This window comes from Acipenser ruthenus, chromosome 30 (genome assembly GCF_902713425.1).
Source record: "Acipenser ruthenus chromosome 30, fAciRut3.2 maternal haplotype, whole genome shotgun sequence".
Lineage (NCBI taxonomy): Eukaryota > Metazoa > Chordata > Actinopteri > Acipenseriformes > Acipenseridae > Acipenser > Acipenser ruthenus.
Window position 1 is genome coordinate 9187619 of NC_081218.1, and position 16317 is coordinate 9203935.

At 46.6% G+C, this 16317-nt stretch overlaps 1 protein-coding gene across 4 annotated transcripts in view; it reads left to right on the top strand.

Moving 5' to 3' along the window:
- Nucleotides 1-16317, top strand: part of LOC117435116 (kinesin-like protein KIF21B) — a 63568-nt gene that overhangs the window by 32007 nt on the left and 15244 nt on the right. For 2 of the 4 annotated variants that reach the window (XM_059004706.1, XM_059004708.1), the window contains exons 11-32: nucleotides 6-221; nucleotides 1197-1275; nucleotides 1907-2030; nucleotides 2324-2512; nucleotides 3067-3266; nucleotides 3442-3549; nucleotides 3974-4042; nucleotides 4159-4397; nucleotides 4665-4812; nucleotides 4906-5100; nucleotides 5389-5490; nucleotides 5741-5906; nucleotides 6242-6302; nucleotides 6393-6450; nucleotides 6823-7028; nucleotides 7363-7437; nucleotides 7651-7764; nucleotides 9426-9464; nucleotides 12592-12728; nucleotides 14381-14561; nucleotides 15244-15408; nucleotides 15950-16067. In XM_059004706.1, coding sequence (XP_058860689.1) covers nucleotides 6-221; nucleotides 1197-1275; nucleotides 1907-2030; nucleotides 2324-2512; nucleotides 3067-3266; nucleotides 3442-3549; nucleotides 3974-4042; nucleotides 4159-4397; nucleotides 4665-4812; nucleotides 4906-5100; nucleotides 5389-5490; nucleotides 5741-5906; nucleotides 6242-6302; nucleotides 6393-6450; nucleotides 6823-7028; nucleotides 7363-7437; nucleotides 7651-7764; nucleotides 9426-9464; nucleotides 12592-12728; nucleotides 14381-14561; nucleotides 15244-15408; nucleotides 15950-16067 — 2989 coding nt within the window. The remainder of the gene's footprint in view (nucleotides 1-5; nucleotides 222-1196; nucleotides 1276-1906; nucleotides 2031-2323; nucleotides 2513-3066; nucleotides 3267-3441; nucleotides 3550-3973; nucleotides 4043-4158; nucleotides 4398-4664; nucleotides 4813-4905; nucleotides 5101-5388; nucleotides 5491-5740; nucleotides 5907-6241; nucleotides 6303-6392; nucleotides 6451-6822; nucleotides 7029-7362; nucleotides 7438-7650; nucleotides 7765-9425; nucleotides 9465-12591; nucleotides 12729-14380; nucleotides 14562-15243; nucleotides 15409-15949; nucleotides 16068-16317) is intronic. The other 2 variants (XM_059004707.1, XM_059004709.1) reach the window with 1 other exon arrangement.

A 16317-nucleotide genomic window follows, 5' to 3' on the forward strand; every position in this document is an offset into this window, starting at 1 on the left:
TGCAGGAGCAAACTGCTGGAGAGTGAGGCGATGAACGAGTCTCTGCGGCGCAGCATCTCTCGTCTGTCCTCCCGCTCGCCCTACGCAGCCGGACTGACCCCTATCGGAACCCCGGGCAGCCCTGCCGTCTCCATGGAGACACAGGCCTCTGATGTCATCAGAAGGGCGAAGCAAGACATTGAGAAGCTGAAGAAGAAAGAAAAGAAGCAGCGAAGGAAAAGGTACGTTAGAGACATGAAGCAGAAACAGCAAGACACTCAGTTCTGAACCTCTGTGGACTTGAATCCCAGTATAACCCCAGTCTGATTCCAGCTTGAAAGTGCTTACATGCAGAATATATAGTTGATTTGGGAATCGATTCCTTGAACAGCTAGCTTGAATCCGGTTAGACTATGCATGGGCACTGGATATCCACGTGATCTGTGGCAGGCACAGTGAGCTGCACGCCACACTCTCCTGTGGTTTAACTGGTTCTCTGGGTTTCACACATTCTCATTTTCATTTTAGATTTACTGCAGAGCACAGCAAAGTGTGTCATGAGCCTGAAAGCGTCTGTTATTATAATTATCACCTGACGTGTCTCCCCCTTGCCAGCCACGAGAATCCAAAGCTAAGACATGACTTTGGCAAACACTCAACACCCTGTCGTAAATCTGTGGGCTATTACTGTCAGTGATTATTGCAGGGTGCAGCTGAGAAGCACTGTCATTCCATTACTTTAACCTGTAGAGCACACTCCAGTATGCATGAAACGTTGTTGCAAGCAATTTGCATGGGAACCTTGGAGCAGGATCTATATCAGTGTATTGATATTTTAAATGAACATATAATCGTACAGTAACTGGTAGACTTTGGCTCAGGGTTGTTAAAGATCACACGGTAGCTGGTATATTTGGGCTCAGGGTGTTAAAGAAAAACAAGGTCAGTTATCAAGCCAGTAATGCCCTCTGCTGAAGTTATTGATGCTATTAAGAACCCAAATATCTGTTTGTCCTTTTTAATTTTGTTGGTTTTTGATATGCAGAGTTACAAGATTCTTAAGCCCTGTTAGCTTAGAAGGCATCTACCAGAGGATAAAGCTGGCTGAGTCATACAGTAGGTGTGGTTTATAGTGGAGCCAGGTTTCAAGCCGCTGTTCCTGAAGAAGTGGCTTTGTGCTCCCAGGGCTTAACTCTCACTCATGTTGTTGTCCGCAGCCCGGAGAAGGAGGGTTTCAAGAAGAGAGCTAAACTCCAGCATGAGAACGGGGAGGCGGAGTCCGATGAAGCGGAGGAGGTAACGGGTCTGGGTGGAGCGCTGCAGTGCCGTGCCAGTGATATACATGCCAGAAAATCAGTCAGCAGAACCTTTTTTACACAAGCACCCTTCGTGTCATCCTCCTATTCCACACACAGAGCGTTTCTTATCACAACTCCCTTGAACTGAACAATCCTGCATGTTACATAATGACTTCCTGGTGGTTCTGCATTGTTTCTAATAGCCCAGCGATCAACACTGTCCGACTGCAGGGGGGGGTGGGGGAGGGGGGTGGGGGGGGTGGGGGGGGGGGTGGGGGGGTGGGGGGGGGGGGGGGGGGGGGTTGGTGTCAGAGCATTGACAGTCCCGTTAGAATGTTTGAGACATGTGTGGGGGGTGGGGCTAGATTCTCAAAGCTATTTACTCTAAATCATCATGAGCAAAAACTTAATACTTCATTCAAGAACCCCTGTTGTTTATTTCAGGTTTGGTAATGTTGATGGATGCGTTTCTTCAATTCTGTGGAATAGGAGTAAATAGCTTTGAAAATTTAGCACCTAGGTGCTTTAAACCCACCCCACAAAAATGAGAAAGTTAAAGCTGAATATTTAAGAAGTAATGCATCAGTGTGAGGAGTGGTCCTGAGCTGTGTGCTGTGCTGTGCCTGCAGGAGGGAGAGCAGGAGGAGAGTGGCTGTGAGGAGGAGGAAGAGGAGGAAGGGGAGGGGAGAGAGGAGGAGGAGTACGAGAGCGAGGAGAGCCTGCAGGACTCCGACTCCGACTCCGAAGAGAAAGGTGAGAAGCTACTGTGGGATCACAATCCCAACCCAAACACACAGGAGCCCTGTAAACTGAGCACATCCCAAGCTGTGGGTGCTGTAAGGTGCAGCGATTGTCTTGCACTGTTTTGTGCTGCCTCCTCCTCCAAGAGAGAGTGTCTGAATAAGCATCCACGGATGTTCAGGCCCTTTGAGGACAGCCGGCTCGTTCAGATCTCACTGTAGCCGGTTCCTTGTGCCACACTGATACAGAGCACCGTGGCATGCTATTGGCTGTTGTTCACGTGCTTTGTTCTTCATCTCTCCCAGATAACTACCAGGCGGACCTGGCTGAGCTGACGTGCGAGATCGAGATCAAGCAGAAGCTGATTGACGAGCTGGAGAACAGCCAGAAGAGGCTCCACACGCTGAAGCTGCAGTACGAGCAGAAACTCATCATGCTGCAAAACAAGATCCGAGACACCCAGCTGGAGAGGGACCGGGTGCTGCACAACCTCAGTGAGGAAGGGGGGTGCGGGCGGGGCGGGGAGTGGAGAGCGGGGAACGGGGAGAGGGAGAGGGAGGGGGAGGTAAGCAGGGCGAGGGTTTAGCAGGAGTGAGGGGTGCAGGGAATTAGGAGGTGCTCTTAAATAACTTGTGCAGAAGCTTGTTTAAAGTGTAGTGCCCGTCATACAGATTTTAAAAACAGGTTAATAATGTAGCAATGGCTTCCAGTTGCCCCATAATGCGATTCCATTCCACTACCACTTTCATTGTCATTATTAGTCTCTTAACTATGGCTCCTGATTACAGCATTATAAAGGGAGAGCACTGGACTCTTTCCATTGCATTGGTGTATCTTCTTTGTTATAAGATGCACGGTGGACTTCAGTTTAATGCTATGGGCTGACCCACAGGTGGAGTAACAGCCGCACCATGTGGCCAGACGAGTGCTTTGCACATTGAGCATCTCTTCTAGCTGCGTTAGTCACAGTCCACCACCCCTCTACACCTGACTGAACTCTGGTCTCCGGTGTCTCTAACAACTGCGTTGTGTTTCTGCTGCTGCCCAGTGTCTATGGAGAACTACACAGAGGAGAAGGCCAGTAAGATCAAGTCGGACTACGAGAAGCGGCTAAAGGAGATGAACCGCGACCTGCAGAAGCTGCAGGCGGCGCAGAAGGAGCATGCGCGGCTCCTCAAGAACCAGACCCGCTACGAGAGGGAGCTCAAGAAGCTGCAGGGAGAAGTGGCTGAGATGAAGAAAGCCAAGGTGAGACTGAGCGAGACTGGGTGGCTAGGTATTGATTGAGGATAAAGTATTATAAGTTCAAAGAAAGAATGTGAACATACTGAAAGCCAGTGTAGTAATGCTGGATCTGCAGAGATGTGTGATTGAGCCCTGCCTGCTGCCGGTAGCTCTCTGAACGGCTTTGCTTGTTACGCAGGTCGCGCTGATGAAGCAGATGAAGGAGGAGCAGCAGAGGAGGAGGCTGATCGAGGCCAAGCGAAATCGCGAGATCGCCCAGCTGAAGAAGGAGCAGCGCAGGCAGGAGGTGAGCTCACAGCCCCCCCGGGGAATGGGGAGGGGGCCCCATTCCCCAGGGTCCCACTCCCCGAGCCCCACTCCACAAAGCCCTGCTCCCCAGGGCCCCACTCACAGGGCCCCACTCCCCGAGCCCCACTCTTCAAAGCCCCGCTCCCCAGGGCCCCACTCCCCAGGGCCCCACTCCTCGAGCCCCACTCCCCAGGGCCCCACTTTCCAGATGCAAAAGAAGGCAGAATAGTGTGAGAGTTTATGTGAGTCGAGGGCAGCTTTTTGGGAATTTGTACCCATTGTATTCCTCCCTGCCCTGGAGGGGCCCATGCGGAACATGGTCCTAGCCACCTCTTGGGAATGCATGTGTGAATGCCACTGGTGTTCTGACTGTGAATTCAAAATCAGCTGTTTAACTTTGCATTTCTGATTTTATTATTTAGTATCAAATTCGAACTCTGGAGTCGCAAAAGAGGCAACAAGAAATAGTTCTGAAAAGGAAAACTCAGGAGGTGAGAATGAACTATTAACAAGCACTAAGCTTGTTCAAAAGGGAGTCTTTAATTGAATGAATACCTACTGCATTAAGTTTTTTAACAGGGTTTTGTGTGAATGGATTGCACTGCAGGTCTCCGCTCTGCGCCGGCTCACCAAGCCCATGTCGGACCGGGTTGCAGGCCGGGTCAGTCGGCGCCTCAACACCCTGGACTCGGGTGCGGAGCTGTCTGCCAGCACCACCTCCTCAGAGCCCGAGTCTGCGCGCTCCGTTTCCAACATCGTGCGGCAGTGGAACAAGAAGATGAACGGATACGTGGGGGAGCCCGAGCCAGCGGTCAATGGGGCGGTCAACGGGGCCCGCACCCCCAGGTCAGGAGGACTGCCCTGCCCACAAACACTGACTCTACTCACTCACTCACTCACTGTCTGTTTCTCTGTGCTTTCAACTCTCTTTCTGTTGTTTGGTAACCCTTTCTTTTATTTATTCTTTTTCCTATCCCTTTTTTAGTCCTTCTTTTTGTATATTTCCTTTTACCATTACTATCTTTCTCCCATCTATACCTCCAAGATTGTTCCTTGTAAGCATGAAGTTAGAGGAGTCACATCCCCCTTCTCTGCCTTTGTTCCTCTTTGCAGGAAGAAGTTCCAGAGGAAGGGGGTGGGCGGCAGCTTTGCCAAGGTGGCTCGGCAGAAGTGGCAGGCTCTGGAGCGCCGGATCATGGACATAGTCATGCAGAGAATGACCATCACTAACATGGAGGCAGACATGGACCGGCTCATCAAGGTATCTGCCGCTGTCCAGGACTCCTCTGTCACTGAGTACCTCCTGCTGCTGTGAAGCTCGAAAGCTGATGCGTGTAAACTATGTGCTTCCCAGAAACGTGAGGAGCTGGCGGTGCAGCAGGAGGCGCTGCTGAGGAAGAGGGAGAAATTCCTGAACGACCCGCTGGAGGACGAGAAGCCCCTGCAGGAGATGAACGAGGAGATCGAGGTCCTGAACGCCAACATCGACTACATCAACGATAGTCTCTCTGACTGCCAGGCCACCATCATGCAGATCGAGGAGACCAAGGTGAGTGACACCGTGCAGTGGTCATGACTGTATCTGCTGCATGCCTTTTACAGCCCATGGAACCAGACCATGGCGAAGGGCACTGCACTGAAAATCAGGCCAGTTATCTAGCAGGAAACAAATGTTGTTATGAACCAGATTTGAGTTGTGTTTTGAAGACTATTTCAAATGCTTGCATCCCTGAGCTTTTTAATTAAGTAATTAGGTTATAATGAACGAGTTACTACCCATTTGAGATCACGCCTGTGATTGGACTGATCTGATTGTTTAAATCGACTGGTTTTGCAGGACGAGCTGGATTCTGTGGACACCTCGGTGGTCATCAGTTCCTGCTCCCTGGCAGAAGCGCGCCACCTGCTGGATCACTTCCTCAAGGCGTCAATTGAAAAGGTAAGACTGCTCAGTATCTGTATATTGACAAGGTAATGTGCCGCATGCATCTGTATGTAGCTGCCGCTGCAGGTCATTACTGATGGATTACTGTGCTCTGCATGGGCTTCTATTCTCCAGCATTGACTGGATAGTGAGACCCTGCTCTTCTTGGTGTCTTATAGTATTGCTGAAGAGAAGGTGAACAGCACTGATGATATGGTTTTATATTGGTCCCATTGTAAGTGCTGCCTCCCTCTGGTGTGCTCAGGGTCTGCAGGTGGCCCAGAAGGAAACTCAGATCAGACTGCTGGAGGGTCGGCTCAGACAGACGGACATGACCGGCTCTGCACAGAACCACATGATCCTGGACGCGCTGCGGGAGAAGGCGGAGTGCATCCCGGAGCTGCAAGCACTCATCCACAACGTGCAGCAAGGTGGGGTTATTGTTATTAACACCAGCGCCTTCAGTGATCCCAGTGTAATACAAAATACATAAATTAATAAACAGGACCAAATAAATAGTGCCATCCCTTTTGCAGTTTTCCCATGGTAAAAACATGCATATACCATAGTGCTATGCTTTATAATTCACCTTTCCACACCTCTCTGGGCTTTACAATGCTTACCTATGGTACTGTAGCTGCCATGTGACATAACAAGTTGGAAACACTGCCATCTAGTGGTTATAAATGTGTGATGCATGCCCAGACAGTATTGTGCACGTGTGTTGACTGTGTATTCCATGACCCGTTTGTGTGTGTCTCTCCAGAAAACGGATACGCCAGCACAGACGAGGAGGTGTCTGAGTTCAGCCAGGCTTCTGAGGGGAGGTGGGTGTCTGTTTAACAGCAGGGCATACACTCTGTTTGGATTCTAAGCACTGCAATGCAGGGACCCTAATGCCTTTTCTGTTCTTTCAGTTTCTCACAGTCCTTTACCTTGAAGGTGTCTGCAAGCCAAGATGATTTTAAGCTAAAGGTAGGAACTTTGCAATGTGACCTATGTTATAAAAACCAGCATGTAATGATGTAATCAAGTGCTTGATCCTGCTTGACAGTATCTAAGTTACACACACACACACACACACACACACACACACACACACACACAGATACTACACATTACAGAATTATAGGAATCCACATATCTTTTTGCAAGAGTTAAATAATCTAGTGCTTCTGAGATGTATGTATTTATACAGGGAGTGTTAGAAGCACAGGTTAAAAGTCCAAAATAATGTTCCTCCACCGTCTGAAGGGTGGCACAGTGCGACAGTGGGGTGTTGAGTCCTGACTTCAGGGGTGGATTCTGTGAAAGCTCAGAGCCTGACTGTGTCCCTGTGCATTTCAGAATGAGCCGAAGCTGTCTGTCCAGATGAAAGCTGTCTCTGCAGAGTACTTGGGCCCATCTCTGGACGTGTCCTCCAGGAACATGGCCAAGTCCCTGGCGTCTCTCAGCGAGATCCAAGAGAACGGAGTTGTCTTCTCCAGCAGGGACTCGTACAGCAGAGACAAGGTGTCCCGCACCATCAGCCTCCCAACCCGGGGGAACACCTTGTGAGTGACGCCAGAGCCTCTTACTGAGTCATAGCAAAGAAAGACACATTTACAATTATGCAACAGAACTGAACTAAACCTCTCCTCTGAAACAAACTGATTGTGACAAAATCAAAACGAAGTACCCACGTACTTTAAAATGCAATAGATCCCATTTTAAAATGCAATAGATACCTGTTTAAAATGCAATAGATACCTGTTTATAAATGCAATAGATACCTGTTTAGTTCTAGTAAGCTCAAAGTAATTGCGTATGTTTTTAACATTTGCCACACTTGATAATAATAAAATACATAAAACATATTTTTAAATGCACCCTTTTGAATGATATCAGTCCTAGGCAGTCAAGGGGACCCGAGACTTCTCCACTAAACAGAAGAAAGTCCTATGACCGAGGACAGCCGTACAGGTAACTGGGAGCAGGGCATTGTATTCATGGATAAGGTGATCGATGTGGGCTAGGATACATTAGTATGCATGTGTATTCAGCAACATTAATGTGATTTACATATAAAAGAAAATGTAAGTTGGATTTAGCTGATATTTTCTTCTTGGGCTTCTACTATACAGTACTTTGGGGATGTGCCACACATTTTAAAGAAGAGCTTTCTTTGTTCGCCAGGTCTCCAGAAGGGGGATACACCCCTCCGTCCTCCCCTCCTCTGAGACCCCGCAATGACAGGAATGTCTTCTCCCGTCTCACCAGTAACCAGAGCCAGGGCTCTGCGCTGGACAAGTGAGTACCGACCATCGTCCCCACAGACCCTGTGTCTGACCATCGACGCCACGCCCTCCCTCTCCATGTGTCTGACCATCGACCCCACGTCCTCCCTCTCCATGTGTCTGACCATCGACCCCACGCCCTCCCTCTCCATGTGTCTGACCATCGACCCCACGCCCTCCCTCTCCATGTGTCTGACCATCGACCCCATGCCCTCCCTCTCCATTTGTCTGACCATCGTCCCCGGCCCTCCCTTGCTGCTAGGGGCTCTGATCACCTGGTCACTTGTTTTTGTTGACTCTTGATTTCAGTTTCACGTCTGTGTCAAGGTTGTAAAGTCACTGGGATACTTTGCGCTATTGCGACTCACACCAGGGCGATGCTAAGTCCAGGCAGGGAGACAGGCAGACAGGTCCTGATAAATAGAGGCCAGTGGCAGTGCATGTGCCTTGGTTCCCCAGTGATGTTTTTTTGTTCTACAGCAGCAATGCTAAAGTGATCTTCCAACCCCTGTGTATATGCATTTATTACCATCATCACTTTTTTGTGGATTTTTTTTTAAGTGCATAGGAGTAGCAAATGAGTATTGCAAGAGTATTCACTTATATACTTATATAGCATATTGCAATTATTAACCTGTGTGGCAAGACTCGTATTGTGCCATTGAAAAAGATCAGTAATAGATTTAATCTAGAAACGATTAATTGGTTGGTGATATCCGCACATTGCTAAATGAAAGCTATTGTATGCACTTGTTAAATGCTTGTGGTTCTTTCATTTGTACCTGTTGACAATGAAAGAACATACGTTGGTGGAGCTGAAGAATTCTGATCTTGTTTATAAATCCGCTGGATAAGAAGTGATCCTTGTTGCGTGAGATTTGACATACTGTCAGCGCTCGCCTGCCTGGATGTGTTTCTGTTTGTTCCTCGTCTCATAACCGTCTTGTCTCCGCGCATTTCTTTTGTCACCCGTTTACTGTATTAGAACCTTTCCGTGTCGGGTATGCCAAGAGAAAGCACACCGACTGGAATCTCCAATGCATGCCGTACTTCACACTGGTGCTTCTTCCATGACTTCATTTGTTTTCTCTGTGTTTATGGTTCTGATTCAGCTGTTCAAGATAATTGCAAATTGCAGAACAGGTTTGGGGTGAATTCCTGTTTTTCAATTTTCTGTATTTTGTTGCCACTGTGAGAAGCTCCATTTAACAGAATACTGCAAGTTTGACCGGTGATGTGTTGGAATTGATTAAAAGGGAATTTGAATTTGAATTGGGAATTGATTTAAAAAAGGAATTGGAATTGAAAAACAGGAATTGACCCAATGCAGAAAACAACAAAAGACATGTAAGCCTTGTGCATCCAGGGGGAAACTCATAGCTTCTTCTCACAGGGCTATGTACACTCAGTGCCTGTATACCTTTCTATCTTCTGCAGTGATTATTAAAGAAACAGGCAGCGTTGCTATTGCACAACAAAGCAGAGTTGGGATGCTGTCTCAGTGTCTATCTGGTCCTTAATCTTGGCATACCTGCTGCTAACCTGACTTCCTCATTGGCTTCCCCTCCTTGTATTGGGATTCCTCTCTGCTGGACCTTTCCCCCTCCCTCTCCCCTCCTCTTGTGTTAGGATTCCGCGCCTCTCCTGTAACCCTGCTGCTGTTTCTGTCCATAGGTCTGACGACAGTGACTCCTCTCTCTCAGAGCTGCTGAGGTATAGGTATTTCTCTTACTGTTGCCTTGTCTTGCACCGTGCAGGCCTGTGTTCCTGCCTCTCCAGGGCTGCTCTGCCCTTGCATTGCTGTTTGCATGTTCACCTTTTCTGTTTCATTTGACTAGTTTTGTGTGTGTTCTCACAATAGAGAGCTGAATGAACCTTCATCGTTAACAAATGAAAAGAGTTCAGAATCGTCAAGATGACAAAAGTGACAACACTTTCTATTGATGTACTTCCTGCAAGGGTGTGACCTTGAGCGCTTTCCACAAGTTTACATTCTCTCTTGTATTTTTTTTCTGTTAAATTATGTGGTTAAGTTGTATTATTATTATTATTATTATTATTATTATTATTATTATTATTATTATTATTATTATTATTATATACAGTAATCCGTCACATATCCGTCCTAACTGTTTATCCCTGTTGATCAAGCTCTTCAGTAACATTAGTTTATTATTGAAGAGAGAAGATCAGTTCAGAGATTGTAGATCCTACTAAAGTTTTCGTACCCTGTGTTGTATGTGCTCTGTGCGCTGCTATTGTTGGTAGAGTCACGTGAGGTGTTCAGTGTGCTGATGTTTAAATAAATCCTGTTCACCTGCTGGACGTATCAGTTTCAACCTCTGTCTCAATCTCCTGTCTGTCACTCAGCAGCGAATGCACGCACCCGCACGGCAGACAGCTACTCTGTCACAAGCATGAATACCCTGTATCTTCTAAACAAGGGATTTAGAGGAGCTCCCTAATAAAAGCTGAATCTCAAAACAGTAATTGTGTGAATATAGTAATTGTTACAGCTGTGTATAATGGGATTTCAAACAGGATTCATTCATCTCCGCACTTACTCTGGTCCCACCGCAGTTGGATACGTGACGGATTACTGTACTGTGTTGTGACTTATACTTACATCTTTTTTTTTTTGCAATAATTCTTCGGTGAAAACATTTCAGCTGAGTTTTGAGGGGTCATACTACATTTAAGTTCCATTTTTGTATGTGGTTGTTTTTGATTTCATAGTTTATTTATTTATTTGAACTAGTTTCTGTATGACCTGGAAACCTGACCTCTAGAAGGGGTCCCTTCACAATACCCAGTCAATTAAACCCATTTGCATGAGTAAAACATGTTTCCTTTTGGTTTTATCTGTGGCAGGCAGCAGTGATGGGCTCCTCACAATCCCTTATTCCAGACCCTTTGCAATGCTTGCCAGGGTGGCTCTGAACTGCATGCTTCATTTTCTCCAGAGTCTGAATGGTGCAGCAGCTTTTCTCAGTTACTGTCCTGCCAGCCGCTCCTTTGTAGCGCACTATGGAAGCCTGCTAGGGCCGTTTTGCAATATTAAACTGAGAAGGTTCATTCAGGGTGCACAGAATTGCTTAATTTGTCCCTTTATCTTCTGCCACTTTGATTGAACTGCGATTCAGGGACCGAATTAAGTGATTGATGCCATGCTAGCATCGGTCATTTCAAGTTTTTAAAAGAGTACCCCTCTAAATGACTTGAACTACATCTGCTGAAAGATTTGAGTCCATGCTGCATGAAAACATAATCCTTTTTTTTTGTTTTGGGGTTGGGTATTTTATGATCTTTTTATTCATCTGTCTGGATTATTTTGATTTGGCTGATCTGCATGTTGCTGTTATACTTTCCAGTTTTTGGAAATTTGGAAACTTTATTTTCTGTACATTTTTTATTGTGAAACCAGTATTTGGTTTGGGAGTGTTGAAGGGGTGAAGGAGAATGGAAACACCTGCAGTACGCAGCATACAGCAGTTTGACAAAAAACACCTGTGATGTCTAGCACACACTTTTACATACATGGGCTGCCCTTCACAATACCGATTTGTTAAGCAAATACCATTGAATGTGTACACTGTTGGTTTCAGTTATGATAGGCAAGACAGTAGAAGAGAGGCAGCGGTGGCTCTACTCCCTATTGACAGTGTTATGGCAGGTGTTTCTGGTTATTTATCAAACCACTGTACGTTTTTTATTTTTACATTCTGTTCGTTTGGAACATGACCCTGTTCAAAGGGGATCTATTTATGTCAGAACAGGCATGTTTTGCTCCCCTCATGGGCTCAGTAAATAGAAAGCCAGGCTTGGGAAGCTATCTGTTAACGTGAAGACGCTTCCACTGGGGCGAACTCGAGAGGGAATCGCACACTATACAAGCAGACGAGCTTGGCTAGAAGATGAGACACAACTAACATGCGCCCTTTCTAAAAATAAAAGCTATGTGTTTGATATAGTACATCCTATCCTAGCTGTGGCAGATGTGACTACAGTGCTTGTCTCTGGCACCATTCGGCAGATTCTGACAGAGCCTGGTATTCACTGTGTTGTAGTTCTAGCAGTGCCCTTTAGAGGGCAGCATTGGTAAGAGCCCTGTTCTCTGAATGCTGAAAACGTTGACTTCTTTGAAACTGCTTTCAAAGGCAGAGCAATCTATAAAAAAAAGCTCTGGGCCTTCCCTTAATGAGTCCTGTAATTTGTATGAAGACCAAAAATCTAAAAAGTGAAGGATAGTTTTCTTTTAAGGTCAGGCCACAAAGGAAGTGTTGCATAACAGTATCATTATGTCCCTGCGTAGAAAGCTGCGCTCTCTTTAGAGTAAATGTACTGACTGCTCAGCCCTCTGTGATGTACCGCACACCCTTTCAAAATGCATTACTGTCTAGAATATCTGGAAAGTGTATTGTTGCAGAACTTCCTTGCTCTGCACTTAGCTGCGTTAAACCAGAGCTATTGATTCTGAAAAGTGTTTGAAGTGTCAGCTGGGACTCGGCTTCAGAACTCGTTGCAATTTAATTGGGAAGAGCTTCCTCCTTTCCCCTCCCTCCCCCTCTCCTCTAAGGCAGAGTACAGGGAGCCTGTCAGGACAAGAATATTGCCTATGTTTGAATTGTTATCAGGAGAGAAATACATGCTTTTTGAACTTGTAATGCACGTTGGGAATTTTTAAAAAAAACACACACCAAAAAAAACTAGGGCATAACTTAACTTTGTCCTACCTCTTGAATACCCAAAGAGTATTTTAATGGGGGATTTGTGAACACTAAGGGAAAGTGCTTGTCTTTTCAAAGTCTGTCACTGAATGCATTGTCTTTGGTGTCACTAGGGGTGTCATTAATCCCGTTGGGGGTATCAAGGGCACCAGGACAGCCCCTCTACAGTGTGTGTCAGTGGCAGAGGGGCACTCCAAACCAGTGCTGTGTCTGGACGCCACTGATGAGCTGCTCTTCACTGGATCCAAAGGTGAGCTATTCCAGCGTCTTAGTCCTTTAGAAGGGGAGGGAAGCTGTTCCAGTGGACTGGCTGCAGTGCCAGTCCTTTAGAAGTGGAGGGAAGCTGTTCCAGTGGACTGGCTGCAGTGCCAGCCCTTTAGAAGGGGAGGGAAGCTGTTCCAGTGGACTGGCTGCAGTGTCAGTCCTTTAGAAGGGCAGGAAAGCTGTTCCAGTGAACTGGCTGCAGTGTCAGTCCTTTAGAAGGGGAAGGAAGCTGTTTCAGTGGACTGGCTGCAGTGCCAGCCCTTTAGAAGGGGAGGGAAGCTGTTCCAGAGGACTGGCTGCAGTGCCAGCCCTTTAGAAGGGGAGGGAAGCTGTGAAAACCTGCAGTATTATTCAAACTGTTAAACAAATCACAAGCTTCATATTCATTTTCAAAGAATATCTTTGAAACTGAGAATCTCAGAATCTGTGTTGTTTTTGGGGGGTCCTCATTCAAAAACTGGGGACCCTTATGTGCTGATAGCATCCGTGCGTTTGTCTGTTCCGCTCCACGTGCTGAACCGTGCGTCCATCTGTTCCACTCCACATGCTGAACCGTGCGTTCGTCTGTTCCGCTCCACATGCTGAACCGTGCGTCCGTCTGTTCCACTCCACATGCTGAACCGTGTGTCCGTCTGTTCCACTCCACATGCTGAACCGTGCGTCCGTCTGTTCCACTCCACATGCTGAACCGTGTGTCCGTCTGTTCCACTCCACATGCTGAACCGTGTGTCCGTCTGTTCCACTCCACATGCTGAACCGTGCGTCCGTCTGTTCCACTCCACATGCTGAACCGTGTGTCCGTCTGTTCCACTCCACATGCTGAACCGTGCGTCCGTCTGTTCCACTCCACATGCTGAACCGTGTGTCCGTCTGTTCCGCTCCACATGCTGAACCGTGTGTCCGTCTGTTCCGCTCCACATGCTGAACCGTGCGTCTGTCTGTTCCACTCCACATGATGAACACGACATCTACCTTGATTTTATCAGTCTTCTCCAAACTTGTATCATACACTCCTAACCTCCTGTAGATGGTTAGGATTACATTTGGCTATAATTCTGATATTCTGAACTATCACACATTATTACAGCATTATTTGGACCCTCTGTACAGTATGTGTATGTGTACTGGTTTTGATCTCTCTCGATGTGTGATAATCTGCACCAATCCAAACACCTGCTCTTCAATTGCTTGAATTTGAATGGCAAATGAACCTAATTAACAATAATTATGCACAATGAGTCTGCATCTTATCCTGCAATGCAGTGCTCTGTGTTCTCAATCATATGAAGATTGTGAACAGTTGAAGCAGTAATCTACACACGATGAAAGCTGGTTCACACAGCAGTAGCACAGTGGTTCTGTCATCCTGTACAGAAATAGAAATTCACATACAGAAGAAACACAAACTCTGCAAAGTGAGATCTTGTGATATGTCAAGGTTACAAGTGCCGCTGGGCAGGCTGCGGTATTTAATGAACTCAAACCTGAAATAATAAAAGTCAACCTCAATATGCACAGATTCAATTACTTGGTGCAGAGAGGATTTCAATAATAATAAAGATATTGGGAACAGAAGGTCGTAATTATAGGCAGGTCTTTTTGCAAGTGTGATGTTTCCCTGAATAACATTTTCTACAGATCGGACCTGTAAGATGTGGAACCTGGTGACTGGACAGGAGATCATCACTCTGAGAGGCCACCCCAACAATGTGGTCTCAGTGAAGTACTGCAGCAGTGCCTGCCTGGTCTTCACCGTCTCCACCTCGTACATCAAAGTGTGGGACATCCGGGATGCCGCCAAGTGTGTGCGCACACTCACGTGAGTGTGCCAACCTGAGGAGAGAGGGCTGGAAAGGGCTTCTTCTCAAGCATGTAGTTCAAAATGAGGGAAAAAAAGTATTATACAGTAAGTTACAGAACTGAAAAACAAAAACACCAGGTATGGAGTAAAGGCTCCTGTTTGTGATGTGTGTCCTGAAGTATCCTGTATTTGATGTGTGTCCTGATTCCTGAAGGCTCCTGTTTGTGATGTGTGTCCTGAAGGCTCCTGTATGTGATGTGTGTCCTGAAGGCTCCTGTATTTGATGTGTGTCCTGATTCCTGAAGGCTCCTGTATGTGATGTGTGTCCTGAAGGCTCCTGTATGTGATGTGTGTCCTGAAGGCTCCTGTATGTGATGTGTGTCCTGAAGGCTCCTGTATTTGATGTGTGTCCTGATTCCTGAAGGCTCCTGTTTGTGATGTGTGTCCTGAAGGCTCCTGTATGTGATGTGTGTCCTGAAGGCTCCTGTATTTGATGTGTGTCCTGATTCCTGAAGGCTCCTGTTTGTGATGTGTGTCCTGAAGGCTCCTGTATGTGATGTGTGTCCTGAAGGCTCCTGTATGTGATGTGTGTCCTGAAGGTTCCTGTATTTGATGTGTGTCCTGATTCCTGAAGGCTCCTGTATGTGATGTGTGTCCTGAAGGCTCCTGTATGTGATGTGTGTCCCGGCTCCTGTTCTAGGTCATCCGGTCAGGTCATTTCGGGTGACGCCTGTGCCAGTAACACCACTCGAACCGTCACCACTGCGCAGGGTGAGTTCCAGATCAACCAGATCGCTCTCAACCCCTCCGGGTCCATGCTCTACGCTGCTGCGGGGAACACTGTCCGCACCTGGGACCTCAACAGGTAACACTGCTGATATCAAACTGTCAGTCTTCAGGCATTTATCAGCGACCCCACTTAATATCACTCAGGAAGTCCATGCCACAGTTTACATGTAAGTGAGAAGTTTAGATACTATATGAAGTAGCATGATACAGCACACTGACACTGTGTGTTTATTTTCACCACCATGTGTTCTACATGTACAGTGTTCAACATGTATTTAGTAATCTACACATTTTTGCAATATATAAACCCTATATTGCACTATTCTTTTTTTTTTTACTATATTATCTTCCTGTCTCTTCTTTTTTGATATATAGTACAGGGAGTGTCATACGTCGGGCATCACAGGCATATAGGTTAATATCGGCTATCTGTCTATTTGTTTAGGTGTGAAATGTCTTTAAGCAAGTGGAACGGATTCAGGTGTTTTTGATGTGGGGTGCAGATAGCCAGCACCGCGGGGCTGCCTCCTGTTTAACATGGAACACCCTGATTGCCTGTGATACCTGACTCTCTGTATTCTGTTCATATTGATATGTATTGGTTGTTTCTCTTGCAGGATGCAGGCGATGGGGAAGCTGACCGGGCACATTGGCTCTGTGATGTGCCTGACTGTGGGCCAGACAGTTGGCAACCATGACCAGGTCATCACAGGATCCAAGGACCATTATGTCAAGGTGCAGTGAACACTCAATTCCTATTGGTCTGGACTTTATGGGAGGGTTACATGTGTGTGCCCGGTTTCTTTTGACTAGTTTTATTACAATTACACATTGTTATTGTAATGGTGCAAATGACACTTTAGCATAAAATACAAAATTTAAAAAGTCTTAATGTTCCAACACGAGTGAAATGAAACCGGGCACACTTTTGAAACCTTGTCAGAAGTATACAGTGCACACTTTCTGTAGTCGTCTTTTTTTGTTT